The 26761-nt window shown below is 50.9% G+C and overlaps 1 protein-coding gene across 1 annotated transcript; it reads left to right on the forward strand.

Annotated features, from left to right (window-relative positions):
- The first annotated feature begins 755 nt into the window (after positions 1-755).
- Positions 756-23607, forward strand: RGSL1 (regulator of G protein signaling like 1). Its single transcript, XM_064516399.1, has 23 exons — positions 756-848; positions 2531-2603; positions 5143-5225; positions 5513-5587; positions 6406-6535; positions 7821-7925; positions 8256-8417; positions 8549-9552; positions 10185-10247; positions 12307-12538; positions 13221-13328; positions 13765-13873; positions 14819-15012; positions 15467-15584; positions 16123-16219; positions 16742-16871; positions 17364-17544; positions 18291-18429; positions 19057-19181; positions 19348-19460; positions 22531-22653; positions 22771-22837; positions 23571-23607. Exons 1-23 carry the CDS (start codon positions 756-758, stop codon positions 23605-23607), a joined length of 3561 nt encoding a protein of 1186 aa, XP_064372469.1.
- Positions 23608-26761: the final 3154 nt, after the last annotated feature.

The following is a 26761-nucleotide window of genomic DNA, read 5'->3' on the forward strand; positions in this document are numbered from 1 at the left end:
CTCGTGCGAGATGTGGCCTTGCCGCATGGCCATGCTGGTCCCTTCCCATGCACGGGGCCTCCTCATCTCCCTGCACCCATCCCGTGGCCAGGAGCTCTTTGCAGAGGGGGCAGTGCAGCAGCCAGCTCAGGGCCCGTCCCAGAGCAACCCCACAGCCCAAACCTACCTTTTGCAGGCTCTGCCTGGCATGCGTGTAGACCTTTTGCAGGAGCACAGCGTCCTCAGTAAGCAGGGGACAGTGCTGAGGAGCAGCACATGCTCTCCTTCAGAAGCGTCCAGGGGAAGCTGGAAGATGAGAACGTTAGTGGCAGGCGAGATCAGGGATTTGAGACCTAGAAATTGCTTGGCTCTGTTTGCTCTGTACAAGGGTGGAGAATATTCCAGGGACTGCTAAGCGCATGTCTTTCCCTTGCAGTTGGCAATTGGTCACACTCTGCATTGGCAATTTTTTTCTTCTTTCTTATTAGTATTATTCATGCTGCTAAATGTGTTCACAGTTAGGTCAGGGCCTTATTAACTGTGGCTGGCAGATTAACTTCAACCTAAATACACTTCACAGCTTAGTAAGTAAGGGTGCAGAAATCCTCAGCGCTCTGCCTGAATGGGCTTAGTGGTAGGATCAGGATCTGGCCTTATAAATTAACACAGGTAATTGCTATGTACCTTGTCCGTGGCTGAGTAAGGCCCCCACCCTGCCACCACACACGCTTAACCCAGACTTGTGAAGTCAGACCCAGCCACACACATGCGGTTACATGAGCGACTTCAGTTTACTGGAGAAGAAACAAGCCAATGCAGAGCTTGTGCAGGGACTGTCGGATGTGAAGGATCAGATCCCAGCCTTCACGGTAAATGCCAGGCGAGGAAACTACAGAAACACGGGAATAGGATCACAAATACTTCTAACTAACGTGGGGTAAGGAAGTCCCAGAGGTGTCCTCGCTGAGCCAAACAAGTCTTACATGCCCAGCAGACCAAGCATTAAAATTACTTAAAAAAATCGTAACATATTCAAGAAAGAAATCGATCGTTAAAACTGAACTACCATACCTAAGACCTCACACAATTACAGTTTGAGGTGTTATGGGCACTGAAAGGATCCCACCCATTTTTGACAACACACATGCTGTCACATTACTCGTTGCAGACTTTGAGGTGACTTAAATTACTTGTATGAGAACTCCCTGGGGGTGCATGGGAATAAAACCAGGCTCACTCTGTATACACGATCCTTGTACCAAACAAACGCGAGGTTTTACAGCCTGGCCATTGCAGAGGATGGATGAAACGGGCCAGGGCCGGCACAGGAGGGATGGGGGACAGCCCAGCCTGAGTACCACCAGGGAGCACATCCCGCAGAGGAGAGGGAAAAGGGGAGCAGGCGGCTCCTGGCTTTCCCCGAGCCCTGCACGAGCACCAGTGGGACGTGACGGCAGGCATGAGCTCAGGGGACAGGCAGCCCCACTGCCGGCTGCCCCTCGGCCAGGCACCGCAGCCCGGCCGGCCAAGGCCCCTCTGACCCCACGTTCGGGCAGCCTTGGACTTCGTCTCTGCGGTGAGCCACGCCAGGTTGTATTGGGCAAGGATGCGAATACTGAATGAGTCCCTTTCGCAACCCTGCCGGAGCAAGGAGGGTCAGCTACGAGGCAGCTGCTGGTGCCCCGACAGAGGTGCCCAGGGCTGCTGCAGGTGGGCTGCTCCAGCACAGGGGGGCAGGGCAAATAGTTTGGGCTCAGTCAGAAGGGGAACGAAGCCCGTCTGACGTGCGTGGTGTTGCAATGCTGTCCTTATCTGTTTGTACAAAGAGTCTGGCCACTCTGAGCTCCTCTCTGAGCCACCTGCTAAATCTGGTCTTTGCCTCACATGCCCGCCTCCTTTTTAAAATAGTCGTCTCCTTTGTGGAAGCTAAAACCATCTCTTGTGCCTCTGCCGAAAGGTTTCCCGGAGAGCAGCTGCCTTTTTGCCCAGCGTAACGCAGTGCTGAGATAAGCCACAGCAAACAAAAAAGCTAAAAATGCAGAAAGAACAGAAACAGGGAGCTGGGAAAGGGGCAGTGCTGCAAGGAGGGGAGAGGAAAGTGCTGCTGGCCTTTCCAAAGGGGGTCTGTCCTTGCGCTAGAGCTGGCCAGGGAGCGCCGAGGCTGGACTACAGCCCCGACAGCTAGCACCCTGCAAGAAGACAATCTGAGCACTCGCTGCGAGTGCAGGAGGCTCCAGCCCATGCCAGGCTAGGTCCTGCCAGGAGGCCTCAGCTTGAGAAGAGATCTTATGGAAATGGCCCCATGCATTTCCATGGTAACCACATCTACCTTTTCCAGAGCACAACCTGGATACTCTTCCAGCAGAAATCGGCACAGTCTCCCTAAAGCCAACCCAGAGCCGGACTGGGATCAGTGGAGCTACACCGGTTTCTGAGGATCTCATTCAGATTTGTTCAGTTGCTCATGCTCACAGCTACTCCACGCCAGGGTCTCGCATAACTCTTTCCCACTGCTTTACCAGGTACCGCTGTACTCTGTGCTCACCCAAAGGAAAACATCCCTGAGGAGAAGCTAAAAAGCCTTGCTGTCCTTTTGGGCACGAAGTGGATGTACACACCACTCCGTAAGGAGGTTTTAACAGCTTGAATTGCTGCAGCGCAGCTGGTACCTTTCTGTGTGATGGGACCCTGACCTCACCAGAGCACACGCGTTTGCAGCGGCAGGACAGGCGTGAGCTCTAACATGCATCCCTGAGTCTGTCCTATCCCTCCCAGCCTGGTATGGCAACACGACTGTCCACCTTGGACAGTGTAGCAGAACGATGTGCAGAGAAATGAGCTCACTCAGGGTCACAGAGCAAGTCAGCGCCAGGAGCCCGGGGCCATGGCTCAGGGCTCCTGACATCAGCCCCGTGATGAATCCACGAGACGCACTGTTGTCTACACCACTGTCCACCCTGGGATGACTGTAAAACCAGAGGCTGCTCCTCATTTCTCACTCAGGGGGATGAGGCAGGATTATCCGCCCTGGAAAGAAGTTGTCCCTGTATTAATTGCGCCTGTCAAGTCACTAACCGAGCTGCTGCAACATCCAGTGTGAGCCCTGAGATCGAGAGCCAGGCTGCTGTGCAAACCAATTTCTGGTGGCAGCTTTGCATTCCTGATTTGACAGCGCCACCTCGTGAGATGCCTCCGGATCCTCTGCGCAGGGAACATTTCCAGTATGACAGCCAGGATGAGGCTGTGCTGAAGATACCTGTGGTCTTAAAAGAGTTGGCTCACAAAGCGAAATCACACATGCAGGTTGAAATAGCAGGGACAAGCTCGCGCCAGGGACTGCAACCACCATGACAGGAGGAGTTTGTGAAAGTCACATAACAAAAGTGCATTTTGTTAATGGCTAGACCAAGGAAGTGCAGCACTACTTATAAACACAAGGTTCCCAAAGTCTATCCTGCCATTCCCCTTGGGGAAGCACAGAAGAGATGTTCATCCAAAAGAGGCCACAACCCCTCTGCTTCATGCTTTGCACTGGCCACAAAACACTTCCCACCGCTCGCAGAGAGTGCTGAGCCATACAGAAGTAGGTTCACCTCTCTTCAGGGCGCTCAAAAACCCAAGGACACTAATAGCCATGCAGGCAGGTGGCCACTCCAAGGCAAGCGCCAGAGGCATCAGTCTTGCTGCAGACAACCTGGGTTGGGGCACCAACATCCCAAACACAGACAGAGCCTGGCCTGCTCTGGTTTTACACACAGCCAAGGCAAGGTTAGGGCTGTTGGGGTCTCATCCCTTGCCTGCTTTTTCTGATCCTCTGATTACAGGTTGGTGCGTGGCATCTCACCAGGCTCCTTCTGATTTGGCTCCCCTCCCCGCCCTGCCAAGTGCCACTTCTTCTGCACGCAGACTTGAATTCAGCTTCTGCATCCAGAAGTCACACGCTAGCCATATGGCTCTGGGCACAACTCCTTACTAACATCCCCTGCGCCTCTCCAGCTTGCCACAGCCTCACTGCCAGATCTGACACCACAGCATGACATATCAGGAGGATCAAATATCCCCCTGGGGAGCAGATTCCTTATCCAAGTGGGGAGACAGGTCATCACTGCCAATAGGGAAGGATGCAGTTCTTTCTTTCTCCTCTTCCTGCTGGAGTCCCTAAGGTTAGGTCTCTTGGTCCCAGACCAGCTGAACCAGGACAGCTGAAGAGGGAGCTGGGGGTTGTTTTGTCCAGAGCACACTTAGCAGGCTTTCCTGGGAAACTTCAGTCACCCCGTGAGCAAACGCACTGACAGCAACCACATACCAAGGTGTTACCAAGAACCTGATTTGAAGGCCAAGAAGGTTGTCCAAATCATTGCATGGTGGAGGAGAGGTTTCATTTTGGGACTGTCCAAGTGTGCTTATAGGGCTGGTAATTAGAGAAGAGACATTTCACTGAGAACCCACCGGGAGGGCAGCAAAGCCTGACCTGCAGAGAGGAAGGGGTGGGATGCTGCATCTCCGTGGAGCTCGGCAGCAGCAGGCAAGAATGTCACAAAGCAGAGCTGCACTCTAGAACATGCTCTGTGACGCCGGGTTCCCTGGGCACAGCAACATGACAGCCGCCGGTGAGTTACCTTTCCCGGAGACTTTGGCTTCTCCAAGCCCATCCCAGCAGGGAAGTCAAGTCCTAGGATTTGGAAACCTATGTCCTGTCTGTGACATAGCTGTGCTCTGTGCCTTCCCCACAGTGGCTATTTTCAAGGGCATCCTTCCACCAGCAGGCTACAGCCTTCTCATGCCAGTCTGCCCCCTCACATCCAATCACTCAGAAGTGAATAATACTTCACAGGATAGCGGGAAGTCTTGGGTACTACTAACCCTGGCTTTGAGATCCTGGGTAGACAGGGGGTCTGCAGTGAGTCGCTGTCACTCTAACCACAACCTGCCTCCAGCCTAATAATGCTTGGTGATTACAGTGGAGTAAAGCCTGCAGCTGATGTAGTTTGAGCTAAAGCATTTCAGGGGCTGTCTCAGATCCAAATCCTCCCCTTTGTGCACAGAGCAAGCCCATACCACCTACCCCCTATAGCTATTCCAGCTTCTCAAAACTCTTCTTTTGGCTCACATTTATGTCATGCCTGGCAACAAACCCCAGGTAATTTTCTCTTCCTCCCCTAGCAACCATAGCCTCTACGAACATTGGAGTTCTGCTGCAAGATGATGCTTTTGTCGACTTTTTCAACACATTTCTAAACCTTCCTGTAAGTTTACTCCTCACCACAAAGCCCAGGACCTTTCCGAACCTTTCTCAGGTGAATTTTCAGGCTTCCATAGTCTAAGAGACCCCAGGAAATTTGGGGATACACCAGTTTCAGGCTGGTGAACCAGAAAAATCTGCGGCACTCAGCTTGGAAGAGGTAGTGGAGACAGAGGTCTAAAAGGGAAGATGGTGCCTTTCTCCTTATGGGGGAATAACTAGAGTAGCTGGGATCTAGGTTCCCCTGCCAACCTTCATCTCTTTCAGCTCTCCCCTTTTCTTTTGATACAGATTTTTGGCCAGACACCCATTTACATCAGCAGCACTGGGCAGTGGGACCTCTGGCCAGAGCTACCAAGCCACTCGGTGAGAAGATACACCCCTCATGAGGCAGGGATCCCCCAGGGGAGAGAGGAGGGGTGAGGAAGGAGGCAAGAAAGGGCACCAGGCAGGGAAGGGGAGAGACAAAGAGCCAGTTTCTCATTGCTGAGATAACTCTGTCTCTCTCCTGTCTGTACAGCCAGGGGATTATTTCAAACCCAAGCATCACATTCCTTCTGAGCTCCAGGAGGAGCAGAAGCAATTTAAGGCCCTGGCATGTGGCAGCCTATGGGGTCAGTGCAGCACTCAGTAGACATCGATGACTGGAGCTCAAGGAGTGCATGTGTGTGGCAGCAGAGAACCCTGTGTCCAGGGTTCCCCTTAAGTCACAATGAGCAAAGTCCTATCAACCCTCAAATGGGCTGAGCCCCCTCCCAGGTGTCCCTCTTTCCCATGGCCACAGGCACGGCTTGCTGTGCTCACATTCCCTAGCAAAAAGGACCCTGCATCTCTCCTCGCTGTCTGAAAGCTGCCATTCTCTCCTGCCTGGGCTCCCGGGAAAGAGGCAGGCTGCACAGAAAAGCAGCCCTGCAGGGAAACCTGCAATCCCAGGTCTAACAGACAGCAGGTTTCCAGGCAGAGCTAGCATCAGCCTCATGGGAACCCGGGAAGAAGCGATAGCTCAAATGTCCCCATCTTTCTCCAGCTCAGGGGATGTCTTGCACTGCTGTTTAGCAACAGGGCACCTCGCCTGCCTGCTTTCCCCCATGGCATGGGCCCCTTACTCACCCCCTAATCCTTAGGCGAGAGATGGGTCCTTTCTCACAGCCTCCTCCTTTCCTCGGGGTGCGGGTGCAACACAGGATCCCAGCCTCCCGCGTTTACTGACTTGGTTGGAAAAGCACCGGCTGCCTCACTTCTGCAAATCCAGTTTGTGCCTCCACTTCATCCTCTGCCAGAAGCTCCTCAGTTTCATTCGGTCGGAGGAAGCAGGTGAGTCATAATGACACTGAGGAAATCAGAGCAACCGCACGCGGGGCGGCTTTGCTGCTGAACGGGCCTTCCTTTCACCACGGCTGTCGCCGTCTGGTGCCTGCTCAGCGCAACGGGATGCAGCAGAAGTGTGTGCTGTGGCTCCGCTCCCGAGACACGCTTCAGAGAGGAGGGTGACCTCTGAAGCGCGAGGGTAAAAAGGCACTGAGAGTCCCATTTTTAGAGACAGAGCAGCTCCCAGGGCAGGCTTGCCAAAGGACTAACGAGGCTTTACCCCTCAGCCCTGTTCCCATTAGTATGGGCTCACATCCTCCACGGAGGTGAGCAGCAATAGCTGCCTGGCATCAGCTGCAGGATTTCCCCTGTGGTTCATGGGCAAAGCAGGTCTGGAGAGCAGGCTTGGACTCGCACTGAGCTGTCACTGTGGCCACAACCTCAGGGTCCTTAAATCAAAGCTCACGTCTCTGCTGCAGCAGCGTGGCCACAGGGACCGGCAGGTGGAAGACTCTGGCCCGCACTTTCACAGCGGTCCCCTTCAATCTCTTCACAAGTAGAGAAGGATTTCAGCCCAAATTCAGCTCATCTTTTCCGTACACAGAGAAGTTAGAGTATGGCATTATCAGAGAGTATCTGCAGGTGGGAAGCTGGGATTATGGCATTTCCAGTTTGCTGGCAGGCAAGGTACCCAGAGCTTCAGCACTTCATTGGATTATGCTCCTCTTGTCTGCTGGCCTACCCCATGGGCTGCCCTATGGACAAAAAACCTGAATCGTGCTCAGAGACTCACCCCTAAAAGTCTTTGCTGCAACTCAGGTAAGCATGGTTATGGTGAGCCATCAAATTACAATGTTGAGCAAAGGCTTAAACTCAGTAAGTCATTTCAGGAAAAGAAGCAATTTATCAAGGCCCAAAGGCTTGCTCCAGTGCTTTTTCTGAATACATTGCTGCTGCTTCTTCAGCTGGGTTTAACATCAGGATGAAGGAGTCTGAGAGGAAGTCCCAAGTGCAGACAAAAAAGATGGAAATTTGCAAGGGGAAGAGGCAGGATGGAGCAGCTGAGCAGGTTATCATGGTCATGAGCAGGTCCCGCTGCATCTTGTAACCACAACCCTGTCCGAAACTCCCATTTCCACGTGATACACTGGGCTCCTGGCTTGTAGCACTGCTCCCTCCCGCAGGCTGTGGTAGGGGGGCACTGGAGGATGCTGGTGGGGCTGGGGAACTTTCTCAGGGGCTGTCCTTGCATGCGCCCTTGTGACACCACGCTCTGCACTCTCTCTGACAGCGAAACGGCTGAACTGGCAGAGCGCTGACCAGTGGCTGCTCGAGAAGTGCATCAGCGGGAGCCGGGGCATGTGGCGCTTTCGGGCCTTTGTCCACGGACTGGCAGGTGGGCACGGGGCGCTCTCTCAGCCCTTTCTCAGTCAGCCACTGGTGATCTCCCCACGGGATACTAGCACAGAGCTGGTGCGTTGGGTAAGCACTGGTGAGACACAAGAAACTGCTATCTTAGACAAGACATGTTGTGGAAGACAAACCAACAGCAGAGCTGCAGCTTGGGTACTGCAAGCCGGGGAGATGCATAGCCCTGGCTCTTCTCTGCATCGCTCCCTCAGCTTCCTTCCCTGTGCTTGAAAATGAAGGATACTTTACTCATCAGCAAGGCTTTCAGGGACTCCCTCCAACGCCCACCCTCTGCTTCTGTCTGTCTGATCCACAGGGGAAGAATTAACCAAGTTCTGGCTCACAACCGAAAGGATCCTGGGACTCGACAAGTCAGATGCAACACAGAGAAAGCTGTACCTGTCCTTGCTGCATGAGCTGAAGGCCACCCACCTGCGGGAAGGCTCCAGAGTTGTCGCTCTCTGCAGGACACCCATTGGTAAGAAGCATCAGAGCTAAAGATGAAGAGATGGGATACCATCACAGATACTGCTTGGCTGGGGAGCTCCACTGGCACAAACAGGTCCGGATGGGGCTGCCCCCCAGCATAATCCTCTGTGTCCATTTCAGAGCCAGCGCAGAAAATCGCAGACTGGAGTGTGCAGCCCATTAGCTCCGAGAAGGAGACCCTAAGCAAGATGCAGACACTGGCCCTGCTTAAGATTCAGAATTACTGGCTCCCTAACTTTTTCATTCACTGCAAGCTGAGCATGGAAAAAGAGGAATCGTGCCGGCCTCTTCTGCAGGAATATCGGGAGCGATTACAGGCCAACTCACAGGAGCCCACAGGCTCTGTTAATGATCTCTTTACAATGCATATTAAAGAGAGCCAGGCTCTGTCAGGGCCCTACTGCAGCAAGAAGGCCAAAGAGGAGATCTGGATTCTCATGAAAGAGGGAACATGTGCCCAAGAAACAAAGATGCTCAGGAGTTTTGGGGAGCAATCACAGAGAAAGCCAGGGCCAGCCAGGAGCATGTGTAGTTCAGACATGGAGAAATCATATCTGGATGAGGATACTTTGCAACTGATTTCTCAGCAGTCAGAGCATCCTGCAAACACTACCTTTAGAGACAAAGGAGGAGAGACCTCTCCCAAAAGCTCTTGCCCCGACACAGAGCGCTTCCTTCAACTGGAAGAGCTCTGTGAAGAGCAATTGCTCTCTGACATGCATTTCTCCACACCAGTTGTCCAGCTGCCATCCCTGCTAGCCCTGAAAAGGCCAGTCAGGTCCTCTTCCTCCTTAAGTTTCCTTGCTTGGGCCCTGAGTGCTGAGGGCTGTGCAGGACGGCCCTTCAGGGAGTTCTTGAAGCGCAGGGAGCGACCCGTGGAGACTTGTCTCCTGGACCTGTGGCATGACCTTGAGGATTTTTTGTGCGTGGCGCTGGGCTGCAGCGGTGAAGGCAGTTTCTTGCTACGTCTTTTGACAGGGGTGAGAATATGCAAGACTTACCTGCAAAAAGGCTCTATTCAGCATCTTCCCCTGGAGATGAGGACTCTCAGGAACTTGCAGGACTTCCTACCTTCTGGAGAAGTCACTCCCTGGATATTCAAAGCCCAGGAGGAGATTTGCAAGGTACAGAGCGGCACTGGCAGTGCTCAGGCTGAGGTGTACCACTGGTGTTCACCTCCCTGGGTTGGTGGGAGGACTTTGGGGCTGTTTAAGAAGATAGGTGCTTGAGTTCAGAAACAGGGCACAGAGAGGAAAACAGAGATGAAAGATCAGGAAGGGAAAAGCTTTTAGTCACAGATCACCTTCTGCTAGAACCGGTAACCAAGGCATGACAGGCCAGCAGAGAGGAGCATCCCCAGTGGTTTGCAAGGCTGTGGACCGGAGAAGGAGCAGTCATTTAGCAGCCAGTGACCTCAGTCATTAGACACAAGCCAAGGGCCTGGGGACTGTGGTACAGTGGCAGTCCTTTCCCATCTGAGTCACCGGTTCCAGCACAAAGTGATTAAAAAGCATTTACAACCCAAGCATTGCTGGGCAGCCCCAAAACTGGGGGTATGGTGGGATGGGGAGTGGGGGGGGGGGGGCAGCACCGGTGAGCCCCGCTCTGCTCTGCCTTCGCGGTGCCCAGCAGCAGAAGGGGAGCAGGGCTGCAGGAGCCCACTCCCAGCCCCGCGCTCCCTCGCCGCGTGCCCCTCGCTGGCTGGCTCAGAAGCACGCACTACTGATAGCTCACTTTGCCGCCTCCTCCTCCTCAGGTGCTTGAATCCTTCTATGACGAATTTCTGGCTGAAGATGATGAGATGTTCCTTCAGTTTATGGTAAAGGGGAGCACTGTGGGGGTCAGGGGGATCCTTGCGGGGCGTGCAGGAGCCAGAGGGGTCTCAAAAGGAGACAAGAGGAACGGGAAGGACAGCCCTGCTGCTTCAGTGGTCCTACACCCCATGGTGTCTGCGCTGCAACGCTGCTCCTGCCTGGGCACAGGAGTAAGGCAGAATCTGCCCTTTTCCAGCTTCCCAGAGCAACGTTCCTTGGCTGCTCCACCACAGCTTCCCATAACTCGGCAGCCACAGTCCTGTGTCGCAGGCGCATAACTGTCTCACGGGCAAAACACTTCTGGGAAGAAACTCTGCCCCTTTTCCCCTTGCCTACAGTAAATACTGCTGTGAGTCTGACTTCTGGGCAGACACACATGCATACAGCCCTGCCCCAGAAGCAATGCCTGGCCAACACGCCAGGGAAAGAAGGCATGCAGCGTTTTGGCCTGTGATTCAATCACACTCAAGTTTTCCACATATTTTTTCCACTGCGTAAAGGAGTGGTTTAAGGAAGCAGAGTCACATAAGCACTCGTCTTACAAACTATTTCCCTTCCTGGCACTAGAAATCCCACTACGGTTTCATACTTCTCAATACCCTAAATCCTAGCCTTACACCACGAAACCTCCTCACAAACAGAAACCCCAGGGCATCCCACCTACTCAGGGCCCCTGCAGAACCTGCACGGGCAGCTTTGCTCACTGCGGCCAGTGCCTGCACATCGGCTGGCAGGGTTAGTCAGGGTTAATGCCCAAAGACTTGGCTTGTGGAGAGATCTAGGCATCTCAGTCAGTGAGAACTAAGCACTTACAGAAATGCCACTTAGCATCTGTCAGCTTCTGACCCTGATCCATTAAATTCTCTTGGTTGTAAATTAATTAGCTGCCCAGGTTTTTAAGCATCCCCTTAGCAAGGAAATTACTTTTCAGAGCACAGACCAGGTCTGGGAGAGCAATTAGCACTTCAGCAGGTGCCGAGGCCACGCTACCTGCAGGGCACTGCGCCCTAGGCCAAACTCATTGTGGGTCTCGCTGCTCTGATGGCAGTGGAATTGCTCAGGGGCTTAGCACGGTTATTTTTGGTGCTTGCTCTCAGCAGCATGTAACTCAATCAGAAAATGGCCTTTCTTACCCTCGCTGCTTGGTGAGTCGCGCCAAGTGCTCGCCAGTGGTGAAGGGCCAAAACCTGCAGGAGGGTCTCAGTGGCACAGTCTGGCTGCAGCAGGGAGGGAGAGCGGCACCCCCAGGGCCAGAGCCTGTCACAGGGAAAGCAGCCAACCCAAAGGGCATATGAGGTTACCTGCCTACTGCTGACACCTTCTCTGTTGTTTTCGGCCCTCTTCAGGAAAGCTGTAGCCTTTTTCTGCCTGAACCTGCTGCATACCCCTGTACATTCCAGCTACAGGTAGACTGCAGCCAGCTTTAAACAGCTGCATAGTCAGGTTTAAGGCCTATGCTGAGCTTTGTACTCGCATAGATTTCTTCCAGGCAGCTTAAAGACAGAGTGGAGATGCAGCTTGGATAGGTTTGTATTCCACTGCCTAATAAAATGTGATTACAGCCATTTCAGAGCATGTCCTAGTCATCAGCTGTTTTCTTGGAGGAATTTTTTTCTACCTGACAGAGTAAGGTACACTAGGTGAGCTCCTTGAACTGTGAAAGTCCTGTGGCCAGGAGCGCTGTGCATGGTGGTGTCTGAGTTGCAGTGACTCACAGACTCTATACATGACCTGGGGCAGCCACACGGTCTGCAGTGAAATTCTCTATGTATAAAATGAGATAACACTTCTCACCCCCCACACACACCTGCTTTTTGGGAGAAGTAGGTGGGTTATTTAGACTATACAGTGCCTAAGTCTCCTTATACAGCAACTTGCAATATGGATTTCCTTGCATTACTGCCCCTCTTAACACTGTATAGCCTTAAAAATGTTCAGGCTTGATTTTTTTCTCTAACATACAGGACACCCAAAATACAGCTAGGCTATCAACTGCAATGCTGGTGCAGTACCTCAGATCAGGTGTGCGCTCTGCGTAATCACCCTCTGCTCTTCTTGCTGTAGTCCCCACAGAACAGTTTCCTGATGCCTGAGACGCAAGGACCCACTGTTGGGAAAGATGAGCATTTCCTCCTAGTCAAGCGGATAAGTGAATCCTTGAAGCTGAGCCAAGCCCTGAATGGCATGAAGGACTTGGAAAATCTCTCCTCTGAGCACTGGCAATTAATTGCCACTCAGGACCTCCGGAAAGGGGGCTCAATCCAGATGGAGCTGGAACCTCCAGTGTACAGGATCGGTAAGAGGAAGATCTGAATGTCTGTCAGATTGACTGAGATTGACTCAGGCAGACAGAGCAGAGTTCATGCATCCATATTGACCAGTGCCCACTAACAGAGAAGTTTTGGCGCATAGCTGTTTTGTTGGCAGTACATGGAGAGGGTTGGGAGAGGCTATCTGGGAGCCATAAGCTGTAATCCAAATTTTGGTAATGACCTGTGGACCAAGATCCCTCTTGTCTGCACCAGAAGGAGCACGTGGCACATCCCTGCACCAGCCTCAGTCACCAGGTCAAATGAAGGCTACAGCAGAGAGAAAATGAAACTCAAAGCCAGGAACATCCACTGTCACCACACTTCCACACCCTGACCTGCTCCTGGGGCCCCTGGGGCTGACCACACTGCTGTAAAACTTCAGCTTTGTCTTCCCCCATCATCTCTGGAGAACGACATCAACTTTGAGTACCTGCCAGTGCACTGAGAGTGACAGCAGCCACCTGTAGCAACTCTTGGGTAATTTCTAGGGTCTTGGTCACATCTGAGAAATGCAGTGTCATTAGTAAATGATGGGAATAGGGCAGAGAAGGAAAAAAAGGGTGAGTAGTGATCACAATACAACACTGAGTAAATGCTGATAGGCTGTCTTAGCCAGGAGGAATGAACATTGGATCCATCCTTTCTTCTCTTCTTTATCTTATACAGATTTCCAGAAGATGACATTTGATGAGCTGGCTGTTAAGAATCCCTTGCTGGCTATGAATCTGCTAAGCGAGAATTACAAGCTTTTCCGTCTCAAATTTCCATCGCTTGGTGAGTCGAGTCTGGGCGAGCTAGAACCAGGGCAGGCTCACAATTGGCACACCCCTGAAGATGCCCCAGCACGCCCTAAGGCGACAGGGACAAGCAGGGATCTTCCCCACTTGCATCCCATCATCTGGGAAAACGTCTCCAGAAGGAGAGAGGTCTAGCCACCCTTGAAAGGCATGTCCTTCAGAATGTAAATCCAGCCAGAGAGGGTGGGAATGGTAGGGCTTCTCTGAAGCAGACACCAAGGAAATCAGACCATGCAAAGGTGGAGAATTCCTACAGCATCCAGCATCTGCTGAGCTGGCCTCACCATGCAGACATCAGCAGGGTGGTTCTGGAGAGAGCCTGGGCTGCTTTTGGGTCCTCTGCCCTGAGGACAGCTATGAGCAGGCTCTGGCAGTGGTCTGAGGAAAGGGCCAAATCTGTTCTGTCCCAACAGCCTTTGACCTCAAGCATGAAAAGAAGAGGACCTTTCCTGTGAGCAGAACCAAAATAAACACGCCGAAGTCCACTGTTGTCATATTAGAGAAGCCAACTGTAAGACCCAGGTCTGGCACTTTACAACACAGGGATTTGCTATTTTCTGACATTTCTGCTCTCTCAGGAAGCAGATTTTTCCCAGTACTTTGCTGTAGTGTCACTGCTCCCCGCTTCAGAGTTGGGCTCTCTCAGATGTAGACATGGGTGACCTGTGGGTCTGAACTGTAGGGTAACTGGGGAAGAGGGGAAAGGAGAAAATGTTTTAACACCCCCCCACACTCCATAGGCAAGATTTACTCCTCACATCTTGTGAATGTCTCGTGAACTTGATCCTAGATCACTCTCTGACTTGCTAATTATACTACAGCCAGGCAACTCCCAAACTCCAAAGAAGTGCTTAAAAATCACCCTTAACTGCCCTTAAATCCCTGTCCTTGCTGACTGTGCAAATGTCCCATAAAGTCATCTACCATCCAGTAGCAAATTCTTGATCATTCTCAGTAAGTATGATAGGGGAGCACTATGTCCTCCTCTTCCCACCAGTCCTTCCTCATGGTACCCCATCCTTACCTTCCTCCTCCCCATGATCTCTGCATAGCTGCCCTGGTCTATTTGCAGGTTCTGAGGTCTCTAGCGCAGAGCTGAAGTCCTGTCTCCTCCTTAGTTCTCTGTTTAAAGCCTCCCGTTCTGACAGAGACCAGCTCCTCTGCATACATAGCAGCAGAGCTGTTGGTTGGGTGCCCCCACAGCAAAAAAGCAGCAGCTTGTCAGGAGAACCCCACTCTGGATTCCCAACGGCTCAGTAGACAGGCAGGGCAGACAAGAGAGGATATGCTTTGCCAGTACCTTTGCTGGTCCATCTGCTTCACAGATTATGTACCCCACTGGTCCACAGGTTTCTAGCTCTTCTTCGGGAGTGTCTCTCATTGGAGAAGCAGACCTACCAGTCCTGGCTATTTTCCAGGGCACTGGCAGCCCAGAGAGCATGTCCCCTGGTGTATCCTCCTCTGCAGGCACTTCATGGAAGTACTGCACAACCCTGCGCATTTGGAGTTCTTCAAGCACTTCCTCAAGGAGCACAACGCAGATGGCCCACTGTGCTTCTGGCTGGCTGTGGAAGAGCAGATCACAGAGACCAACCCCAAGAGGCAATGCATCCTCATTAACAACATTGTCAGAATCTACTTCCATGCCAAAGTCCCAGCTGGTATGCATCCTCCCACCCTGTGCTTTACTCGAGTCATGGTGGAGGCCTTTTTTCCCTGAACTGGATGCAGGCACCTGCCAATTCTCCCTTCCCTGTCCTGCAGAGTACATGTTTGCTGAGACCTTCCACTGCCACTTATATTTCTAGGAAGGCCATCTACTTTTTTGACAGCATCTTCCAAGAACTGTAACCTGTAATTCTTGCAGTGGCAGAAATAGCTCTTCCCTTCCTTGTCTCCTTTAGATGCTCTTTTACATGCTTCACTCCTGAAGCATGCAATTAGCATGATGTAGAAAGAAAAAAGGATGAGACAACCAAGTTCAACAAACAGCAGATAGAGCAGGCAGACAGGGCAGGGTACCACTTGCAGATGTAAGGGTAGGAAGAGTTTTTTCCTGGTGGTCCAGGAGCAGTTGGCAGCAGCAGGCAGGCAGTGACTGCACATCTCTTTCAGAGGAGCTGCTGGATTGCTGTGCTTCAATCATCAGAGAAATACGTGAGGCCAAAGTAGTCAGCTCCGCCATGTTGATCACAGCACAGACCTTTGTCCAGAAAGCAATGGAAGAACGATGGTGAGGACCTGGCTCAGGCTGCCCAAAGCTGGTTCCTAAATTGTCCAGGGGTTGCACAAACACATTCTTCCTATGGGACCCCCTAAGTGAGAGGCAGTGACTGTTACATATTTCCATATTAAGTGTCAGCCAGTGTGTCCAAATCCCAGCCAGGCACTCACACTAATATAGCTGCCATTGAAGCTGGTGATGGATTTATCTGTGCAAGGACAGCAGGTTTTGTCCCATAAGGGCGAAATCGCTGCTGTGCTTCGGGATCCTGGGTTGGAGGAGGGGACATGCTACAGATAAGCAGGGTGAACATTCCCAAACCTGCTGCCTGCAACAGCAGAGACCAAGGGAAGGGATCCAGTCCCAAGTTTCTTCCTCCAGCCTCCTCCATGAACAAAAGTCCTGTGGGATCTCAAGCCACATAAGCCTGGAGATCCCTGTCAGCTGCTCCCCACCATAGCTGCCCTTCCACCAACATCCCAAGACATTGTTCTGCTGGTGTATCTGGCTGCCGTTCACATTCTTTCTCTGATCCCCCATCTGGCAGGTTTACAGACTACCAGGACCTGTTCCCCGCAGACAATATCTGTGATCCTCGCCTTCCTTTGCGGCATGGGATGGGGAAATTCAAGAGAGAGAATCTGGTAAGGAAAAACTCTCTCCTGGAAGGCTAGGGCTGCTGTCCGGGCAAGAAAGAGAGAAGATGTCACTGATCAAGTGGCAGTCGCTTAAGAGGTGGGGGGTGTCAAACATGCAAGGCACCTGGAGGGTTGCAAAAAGTCATACGATAGCTAAACCTTTAATCCTGTGAGCCCTGGTGCAGAACTGAAGTCCTGCTCCAAACAGAAGTGACTAGATTTGGTCAGGACTTGCCAATTGACTCACAATATCTCCTGTGAAACTCAAGAGTCCTGAAGCCCTGAGGGAAACCCAGAAATACTGAAATGCAAAGCTGATGGCTGGGTCACAAATCCCACTTCCAGGACTGAGCTCTGGTGCTCAAGTTCATGGTGGCAGGTCTGAGCAGGAAGGGCTCTGCCCCAGCCCCACTCTCCCTGGGAGCAAGCTGCATCGCTACTGCCACGAGATCATGCCCCAGCCCTCCGCTGCCTGGGTTTCCGTGGGGCTCTGGTGTAGGCTGATGCGGGCTGTGTGTTTCTCCGCAGAGGAGGGCCTGGGAAGCCCTTCGCGGCTGTGTCAAGAGCATCTGCAAGTTCCGGAGGGAAATGAACAACGAAAGAGCCCGTACGGAGTTTGAGGACTTTCTCCGGAAGGAAGTAGGAAATCAAAAGGAAAGTATGTCTAGACTTCTGCCATCCCACTCCGCTCCCTCCCCAAGATAGCACTGGGTTTAGGAAAGGTAAACAGAGGACGCTCATGGCTCATCTCCCATCCCTATGTCCTCTGCTAGTGGCATATAAAGAGCCAGGAAAGCAAGTGTCTCAGGATATGCTAGGCAGACAAATGGACTTTATGTAACCTACTATGGTCATCCTCCATGAAAACAGCAAACATAAGCACTTCGTGGGTGTGAATGGGAGGATGGAGGGAGAAGATACAAAGCTAGGGGGAAGGCTGGGAGCTGAATGGGTCTGAATTCCCTGGAGAGTCCTACATGCTGCAGGAAGTCTGTAGTCCACCTAGGCAAAAACAGCCTCAGCAAATTATTTGCATATAGGAAAAGCAAGCACAAGTGAGAAAAAAAATCAGGATCCCTCAGGATCAAATGCTCAATTCACCTCAAACCCAGTGCTGAAAGGAGACACAACAGCTCTTCTCCCCTCTCAGACTTGCCCATCAACTCGACACAGAGCAACAGCACCACGGGCACTTTCCATTCACACATGACCTCTGCCAGCATCCCACAGGATGAGGAGATGGTACTAGTGAAACGCCGCCTCTTTAAGAACCGGCTTATTACTGTCAACTTCCTCATCAACGATCTCCACTTTTATCTGGAGATTGACAAGTAAGTCCTCCTTTCCACCAGGTTCTCTGGTACCACCAAGTCTCCCTTAGCTCAGGAACCCAAACCCACCCTCCAGGTAGTGCCTGTCCCATGGCAGGGGATAAAGCCTGGTTCAATGTTTCATTAACACATGCTAAGGTCTGCATTGTCGCACCTAAACTCCTATCAGCACCTCTGCAAGGCTTGTATCTGAACATCACCCTGCAGCGTAAGACACAACCAAAGTCTCACACGCCCATAGGTGTCTATATGTAATCTCCTCATATTCACCTGCCCTAAAGCCCCAAAGAGACCTCCATTTCAACCAGAGTTTCTGTTTGTGTTTCTTAAAAGCATCTCTGGTTTGACAGTCCCAAGTAATCTAACCTTTTACCTAAGCCTTTCTTGACATGCCAATTGTGGCATTTCTCCATTGACCTCTTCTGGTCCTGTGGCAAACCTATAAAAGCAAACTGTGGCCAATGCACACTCGCTTAGCAGTTATTACACTCACCTGTGTGCATGAGACCAGGTTTCAATTCCCTTCTCTTCCTGAAGATGAAAAAAGATTACATCCCCTAGGCAAATACTGTGACTAGGAGGGTAATAGAAAAGGGAAGTGGCTTTTCATCCCTTCTGTTGAACCGTTCCACACTTTGTGGATTGCTTTTTCTGGCCCAGTAAACACCGAACTAAGCAAAAGCACAACCTAGCCTAGCAGTGAGAGCACTTTTCTCAGAGCAGGACACAAACACACGTCTTTGCAGGTTTTCCAAGCTGGCTGATTCAGCTAAAGCTCTAGCAGACGGCGGCAAGCACCAAGACCAGGAAGTTGCGTTTCTCAAAAGCAAAGTCACCATCATCAGCAATCTCTTCCTGGACTCCGATATTCCTCCCAAACTGCGGGTAAGAAGCTGGGACCCTCCCAGGAAGCCTGAAGGCCGCTCTCTGTTCATTCAAGAACACTGCAGAGCAGCTGCCAGCAGATGTGGGGAAAGAGGAACTGGACAGAGGTTTGAATCTGCTCCAACCAAGCATGCTCTGAAGTTTCAGGACATGCTCGAAGGCCTAGGGACTTCTGCTTGGGCTCTATGGGAAGGGAACTCATCCATCTCAAGACCCATGCTGACACTTGACCCGGACCCATTCAGAACAAGTGCGTGGGCACAGAGACAGTGAGATCACCTCCCTGCTAGAGAATAGCCAGGGCTGAGGCACCAGGACAAGCACTGCACTCTGGTTCATTCCTTTCAGTCCACAGATGTCGATGTCACCATGATCCCCTCGCCACCACACTGCAGCCACCTCTTACCCCACACCATGCCACAGTATAGCCACGGCTCTGCCAAAGTTCCTTTTGGAAAGCACAGCCCGGTAAGATCAGCCCTTGTATTCAGGGTGATCAGCCAGGACATAACTGGTCTCTTCTTAGACACTTCTGAAATGTAACACAGTCAGGAATAAGAACATACCCCTGAGGTCCCAAGAGTGCCACAAACTGCTTTGATTAAGTGAGGTCTCTTCTGTGACCAGGTGAACATTTCTGAAGCACAGAAAGAATTAATCTGGAGTTTATCTTCCAAGGAGATACTGGACCGCAGCCTCTACTACAGGGCCACAGTTGTCATCTTCCCCATTCTGATGCACTTCTGGAAAAGGTACTTATCCCCTTTCTTGAACTGGCAGAGGTTGTGTGGATGCCAGCCTCTTTATCCAGCAACATATTCTGACACAGTGTAGATGCAGATGAGACACTCGTGAGGAGCTCAGCTGTAATGTTTGCTTGGAGGTTTGCTGTCTTTGACTTTAGTATTTCCTAGGCAGGTTCTGCATCAGGAAGGCAATGAAGGGCTTCCAGGTCCCCCAGAAAGAAAGGATGCCAGTTTCTTTGCCCACTGGAAAAACTTCCTCCAAACCACCTGTAACCTACAGTACAGGTAAGCTGAGTGCCTCTTCCCCTTGCACCACATTTGTCCTCTCAGTCCTGTCCTTCCAAAGCAGAGGTTTCCAGACCTAGGTTTCTCATGTCCCAGTCCATGGAATGGTTCATGGAATCCAAAGTCCACAAATCTTAAAGGGAATCCAAAATGCACAGATCTTATAGGGATCCCCCTATAAGAACTAAACTCCTTCTAGTGCTGGAAGCAGCCTTATTGCTGCTATTCATTTGTCCTTGGTACTTCTTTCATGACACACAAGCTGCTTGTGGGACATAGACCTGATGGTCCAACTGTTGCTCTAATACCCCTATCTAGGCATCATTTCCAAAAATGGGAGGGGAAAAAAAATAATAATTCTCAGAGATGAACCAAAGAAGCCTGACTGAGTCTTGCCACTGAGTTGAAATATACTTGAGCTTCTCTTCCCCAGTTTGGTCCCACATGAATTTTCACTGAAATGCTCTCAACCCTGACATCCCTTAACTTGTCTTTGGCCAGCCAGCTGACCAAGCAATAACAACATTATGGCCATGCCAGCAGTGTTCAGTGTGCTCTGCCACTTCACACAGCTTTGAGACTGTATGTGGTGCAGGCCTGTTGGAGAATGGAGCATCCTTGGAACCATTCCCTCCTGTCAAATTCAGTCGAAATTGCCCAACGGGTTTAGATATTTCTTTGGAGAATAGGGAAGTGGGTGCAGATAATTCATGAGCAAAGAACAACTGCATAGCTCTTGTTTACTTCAAAAAACAAATTAAAAATACTCACTGTTCTAAAACAGAAATTTAACCAACCAATCTTTCGGACTGCAAATCAGATAGGAGCAGGAAAAAGACACCAGACTTAGCATTACGCTGGGGGTGCTTTGAACAGCTACAATGGAGAGAAGGTTTCTTTAGGATTTGAGGGGACGTTCACTAGATAGTAGATTGGCAGATCCTACATGGACTGGCTAGAATAGAGGCTAATATCTGAGGAAAAAGAGAATTTTTCCCTCCTCATCCAGTTGTTTACTTTCAACATACTAAAGAGTGCTAAACTGAAAAACAAAGTGGTATTAAGTGCTCTCATTGTACCTAATAACTTGGATCCTTAACTGAATATTCATCTGGAAACTAATTGATTTTTCATTTTCCCTTTAATCAAAATAGGCATGTACTAATCTTGCTTCGATGGTAGAATGGTCAAATATCTCGTGTTCTGCTCCCTGTAATTTAGCATTGTCAAGTTTTGGTCAAAATACTTGTAAGTCTTACATATGAACAGCCGGATGCTAGAGTCACTGCTCATCAGCTGAGCTAAGGCAGTGGACCCTAGTGGTGGTGTTTCCCTCCCTCATTGTAATTGCAAAGACAAGTCCATTAGCTTAAACCACTCTCACACCTTGAGTTTTCCCCTCAATAAAAGGAGATGTTCAGCATGAGTCTCCACTTTGTACAGCAGCTTGATATAGTCTCTGTGCTGAGGTACACAGCAAGACATATTGACCTAAGAAGTAAATGTCAGCTGAGGCAAAACACAAATCCACATTATTCTTAAGACAAATCCCTTACTTCTCATTTAGACTAACAAATAATTATCCCTGCCTTCCCCATTGCACTTCTAGGGCCATTTAAAACATAGCTGTTTTAATGTAAAACCTTATTGCCACTGACCTCCAGAAGACATCCCACCCATCAGACGTATTCCTAGCAAGCAACAAGCCAGAACTGTCATCTCACACAGGAGCTATCCATTGTGTTATCTGGGGTAATAAACAAGCATTTGGTAAGGTCTTCAGGAAACCAATGGAGAGAGATTCAGTCCGTGTAAACCGTGACAACCATTCACACAGCTGCAACACTGCTCAAGCACCACAACCTGTATTTAACTACACAAAGCCTCAGAGGGTAAATACCAATCTGCCTGCACTTAAATGTTGTTCTGGAGAGACAGCACAGCACGACGTTGAGATGGGACTGTGATCTTTCTCACAGTGAATTTAATCCTGCAGTGAATGTCCCTGGAGCAACCTCTTGTCCCCCAGCCACAATTCCTTGTGGTACCTGCTCCCTGACAGGAATAAATAACCAAAGCCAGCAGTGGATAAAAGTCCATCAGCCTCCATTGGTATGTCATGGAAAGAGACATGTAATCTCTCAGACCTATTATTTCTGCTGCCCTATCCTGTGTCACTCATATTCAGCCTGGCTAAGTGAGAAGAACAGATGCTGCCATGCCTTGGCATGGGAGAGTCAAGATAGCTGCAGGATACAGTGCAGACTGGTATCGGCTTTGTGTCACCTACCAACCTGCAGGCCAACTCCGATGGCAGCATCCCTATTGTCTACCAGAAGCAAACCCAATCAACAGGCAACCCCAAAATAGTTGCTGCTTCTGACTGCACTGATGCATGTCCCACTCTTTGCTTGGAAGACTTGTCTGAACCTTATCACACTTTTACAGATAACCTTTATCTGAGAATCTTGCTTTTCTGACCTCTGAGAAGCTTGCTTTTCAGCTAGGTAAAATTGGTTATGCTGTTATGTTGTCTTTTTAAGGCACTGAAATTGCTAGGGAAAATATCTATTAATTCCAGAAAAGCCCTCTTATTGCCCATGCCTTGCTTTTGTCTTATGTTGAGGGTTGGTTCTTTGCACAGCAGCTGCACAGGGCACTGCTCTTCCTGCCTGGGAGAGCAGTACACACAGAGTTAATAAGATGAATTCAAGTGTGGCATCCACCAGCTGGTCACCAGGCATCACTGTGGCACTGTCTGTGGCTTTATATCCCTGGCAGTGAGCAGAGAGGCTATTCTCCGCTGAGAGAGGACGTATGACCTGAACCCCACGTTTAATGTGCATGGACCCAGTTCTCCTCTTGGGAGAAGCCACCTCTATGGGCACAAAGCTGAGAGCACGTCCATGCATGGGGAGCAGCTGAGTACACTGTCTCTCCAAATGCCATTTCATTTAAAGGGGAGAAGGCATCCTACTGCCCTCTGCCTCGTCCGAGGGAGTTGAAGGGGCCCTCGCTTCGGAGGGCGGAGCAAGGGAGCAGGCTCTCTGTGGCTCACCCACTTACTGACCCTACCGCTTCCTCTTCTCCTCACTAGGTGAGTGCCCAATCATTCAGTTCACGCTGCTGAATGGGATCCAGGTCCTGCTGCCACAGGCTCAGAAGAAAAAGGAGCTGTCCAAGAAGCAGAGGGGTGAGTAGCTGCAGAAACCAGCACTCCCCCTTTCAAGTCCCACTCCAGGAAGGGAGCTGGGCTTTCAGGGCTCCCTTCCATCAGTCCGTGATGGGGAGTTTGCACCTTTTTTCTCAGCTTCAAAGGACAGTCTCCAGAAAGGGCAGTTGCCTGTCATGTCTGGATCTCCCGTCCTGCGACGCAGGTGGGTAGCTGCTAGGGCAGCTCACACTGGCCACAAGCACCAGGAGGCAGAGGGGCAATGACTCTCCTCTAAAATCTAAAGGCAGTTGGGTGGGTCTGTGCAGAATGCTGGCCAGCCCCACAAGCTCCAGGTAGAACCAAGGACGTAACCAGAGTAAAGACATCTCTGCCTTGCAGTCCTCCTTGAGCTTGTACCATGGGTACTAGCAGATCCACAGTTAGTGGAGTGACTGATAGGAGGAAGCAAGGAGAGGGGAAAAAAACCTGACATTGCATCCTGACCTCTAAACTAGACCTGACATTCAGAGGTGCCAAGAACCCACCACTTCTGTTCACATGAGAGATGGGTGGACTTTGATGTACCAGAATAGTCAAGGGACTAAGGGCCTCAATTCTGGCCTGCATCTGGGGAAACTTTAGCTGTAGCTCACATTGCTCTGTTTACTCAGAGCCAGCCCAGAGCAAGGTGACTGCTAAAGAGACAATGGTCTCAGGCACGGGAAAGCCCAAAGGGTCTAGAGAGAAACATATGGAAACAGACTGTGGACAGTGGGAGAAGGCAGTCGGGATGCACTGAAGCTCATCCCACATCTGAGGAATGACAGTGTCCACAGCAGCACTATGATTGCATGGGTCCAGACAGCATTTTCTTAGATCTGTGGCTGTTCCAACACAGCTGTGTAGGCTGGGCCAGCAGTCCAACTGTCTAACTCTCCTCTTCTTTTTTCCTTTAGGCAGCAGACTTCAGTTTTAGCTAAGAAGCTTGTCTAACCCATCCTGCCCTTTCCTCTGCGTGCGTCAGCCTTTGTTCAGGTGGCAGTTCTTGCTGCGCACACAGGCACACTGCAGGCCAACACAGCTGCGCTGAGGCTGGGTGTCCCTCAGGAGCAACTCGCCTTAGCAAGCCTCTGTTCGCACAGCACCATCCTTGGGGTCTTTGGTTGAACCAGTTTGTAAAGAAAATAAGCAGCAGTTGGAAGTCACGTGTATTTGTGTTGCCCGGCAGGTCAGGTTTGGCACCGGGACTGGTGAGTCCCCCACCTCCAGGCGGGCAGTTCCTGCTCCCACCTCTCAGCAATGTCTCCCAGTAACACGCACAGGAAAATCTCCAGTGGCTGCACCTCTCCGTGCCCCAAACACACACGCCAGGAGCATGTCACTGTGCTGTTTGTCCCTGGGCCAGACCTTTGTACCCTCGCCGCTCCCATAGAGAAAGTCTCTGTACAGCACAGCTTGGCAAAGGTGATGTTTAAGTGTGTTTGAGCAGCTCCACTGCTGCCAGCAATTCCAGTGCAGATGAGGCGAAGGGAGCTCATGCCAGCCCCGGTTCCCCAGTCACCCATGCCCCAACCAGGCCTTCGTCAGCAGCAGTGGCATCTGCAGTGCTGCTGCCCTCTCACAGGGGCAGAGGGAAGGACAAGTGCCCTCACTTTATGTTCCCCACTGAGTGGAGCAGGTATGGGCTCCAAGGAAACTGGGGAGCCCAAACACATGGTGCAATTTGCACTTCATCAATAGCACCAAAAAAATGAGCAACTGTATTACAGCATCTTGTCTGCCCAGTAATGCCGAGTGCAGGCTGCTCGGATCTGCACAGCCACAGCACAACATGGCTCTACACATTTCTACCCAAGAAGATGCATTCTTGCCCCCGCACCTGTCTCCTTCCTCACATTCAGCTGTAAAGGACTCTGTTGCCCATAGCCAGGACTCGTAGCAAATAAGTCACACTGGGTGTACGCCATAACAATATGTTTGGGGTCTTTTCCCAACAAATTTGCAAGGTGCATTTTGCCAGACTAACAGCCAGATCAGACACTCAAGTCACACCTCTGGAAAGGTTGTTTTAGACTTCTGCGGAATTAAATAAGGCCCTGAATGAGCAGAGAGATGATTTCTATAACACCATTCAGTGCTTAAAGCCAAAAAGAAGTAAGAGTAAATACTTTGCCTGAAGAAGCTTGTCCTCCAAGACTACCGCCTCCCAGCAGTGTGCCAAGCCCCGCTGCAGAGGGAGCAACGTTTCTCACTGAGGATTTGGGTTGCTTTCCTGTTGCGTGGTGTCATTCCTGTTTCTTCAATTGCAGGCTTGCAGCCTTGTCTCAGCTCATCGCCCCTCCGGACTTGCTACAAAAACAAAATACTTCCTGCGGATGGGAAGGTTAAAAGAGTCCCTGTGCACTTCTTCACTACTCAGCTGTCCTGGGAGAAGTCAAACCATGGCAGTCTTGCCACAGCCTTTGAGCGGCCAGGCAAAATCAGCTAATGTCTGACTCAGGGCCTTAGCATGTTTTTAAATCTGTATTCAGAACTTTTTTTTCAGAGCACTAACCACATCATACTAAACACTTTCATTTTCCTGTGTGAAATGGAGGCAGAGTGGCTTTGCCAGGTTACCAGGAAGCTGCAGAAATGAGAAGTGCATTTCAGACCTGATCTCAAAGAAAAGGCTGTGTGTGACCTTTATCATAACTGCCTCTTATAGCTCCTTCGCTTGAAAGCTCTCAGCTCTGATTTAAGCTGTTTTGCCTACTTTTTAACTCCCAAATCCTAGAAGACTACATTCCAACAACAATTCAGGTGCATTTGAGTCAGGAAAAAGATTAAGGTTTCATATTTGTCTATTATCAGTATTTTGGTTCCAGAGGATCAAAAAACCCAAAATCCTTTTTTTCTCTCTCATAATTAAGAGACTGCCCTAGGAGCTGCATCAGTTTCTCACAACCAGCTCCTCATAAAATTGCTCATGTACTGTACTATGATTTTGCTCCAAGAGCTTTCAGCCCACAAGGCTAGCTGTATTTTTGTGTGCTTTGCACTAAAGCTCAGACCTATCAGGGCATGTGACCTCCACAATCTGAGCCCAGCCAAACCCAGTCCCCACCAGCAGGACAGGATTCACAGATGTGCTTGAAGCTCATCACAGCAATTCTGCAGCCAGAAGCGCTCTTCACCCTACCCAGCCGCTGCTTCTGCAAACTTTTCTCCAATGCAACCCACAAGGCGCCACCACCCCTGTGCACACAAGCATGTCCTTAGCACACAGGTGACACTATGGAGCACCTAATCCCATGACACCTGGGTCAGGCCAGCCGGCTGCCCTGGGGTCACCCAGCAGGAAAACAAAAAAGGCAGAGGCACTGCAAATGCACAACATACAGGCACAAGAGCAGGCGAATGCAAGGCATAGGGCCAAATCCACATGCCCTGGACACTGCATGCACAGTTTGAGAGTCTGCCTGTGAGAGACTAATGCCTGCCAGATGGGCACTGATACTGGCAGCCACCAGGGCATCACCCAGCACTAACCCAGGCAGATGGCTCCAAGCCTCCAAGGGACACTCCTACCCTTAGCCTGTGCCTGTCAGGCTGCAGCATGTCAGGCACTGCAGCACAACCCAGTTGCAACACTGCCCAGGCAGCCTCACCACTCATTTTCAGCACTGCCCGAGCCTCACTGAGTGCTCACACATCTCCCCCCCATGCTGCTAGGAGGGGAGGGAGGCTGCTCCCCAGCCACATCCTGCACTCAGCAGGGTGGCATTTTCCCCAGCATCAGTTCCAGTCTGGCAGCCCCACGCTCAGTGAGCAATAAGCTGTGCAAGTGTCTTGCATGAATCAAGTTTCTCCTCCAACACCGGCCTGCCAGCACCTCTGGCTTCACAGGAAGCAAGACATTGCACCACAGACCACAAAAACCTTCCCAAAAATTCTTTCTGGCAGCCTGACTGTCCCAGAAAGACAAATAGCAGCCTCCATAGATGTAATCATTCCTCAGTTCTGGCATCTTTGGGCTTTCTCTTCCCTCAGGAAGGACTTTCTGCAGCCTTTCCAAGCTGTCATATACCAAGCCTTTAGTAAAACAGAGACACAAGATGACGCAAAGGTTGAAGCAAACAGGAAGCGTGACATTTGACCAAAGGCT

This window comes from Dromaius novaehollandiae, chromosome 8, assembly GCF_036370855.1.
Source record: "Dromaius novaehollandiae isolate bDroNov1 chromosome 8, bDroNov1.hap1, whole genome shotgun sequence".
Lineage (NCBI taxonomy): Eukaryota > Metazoa > Chordata > Aves > Casuariiformes > Dromaiidae > Dromaius > Dromaius novaehollandiae.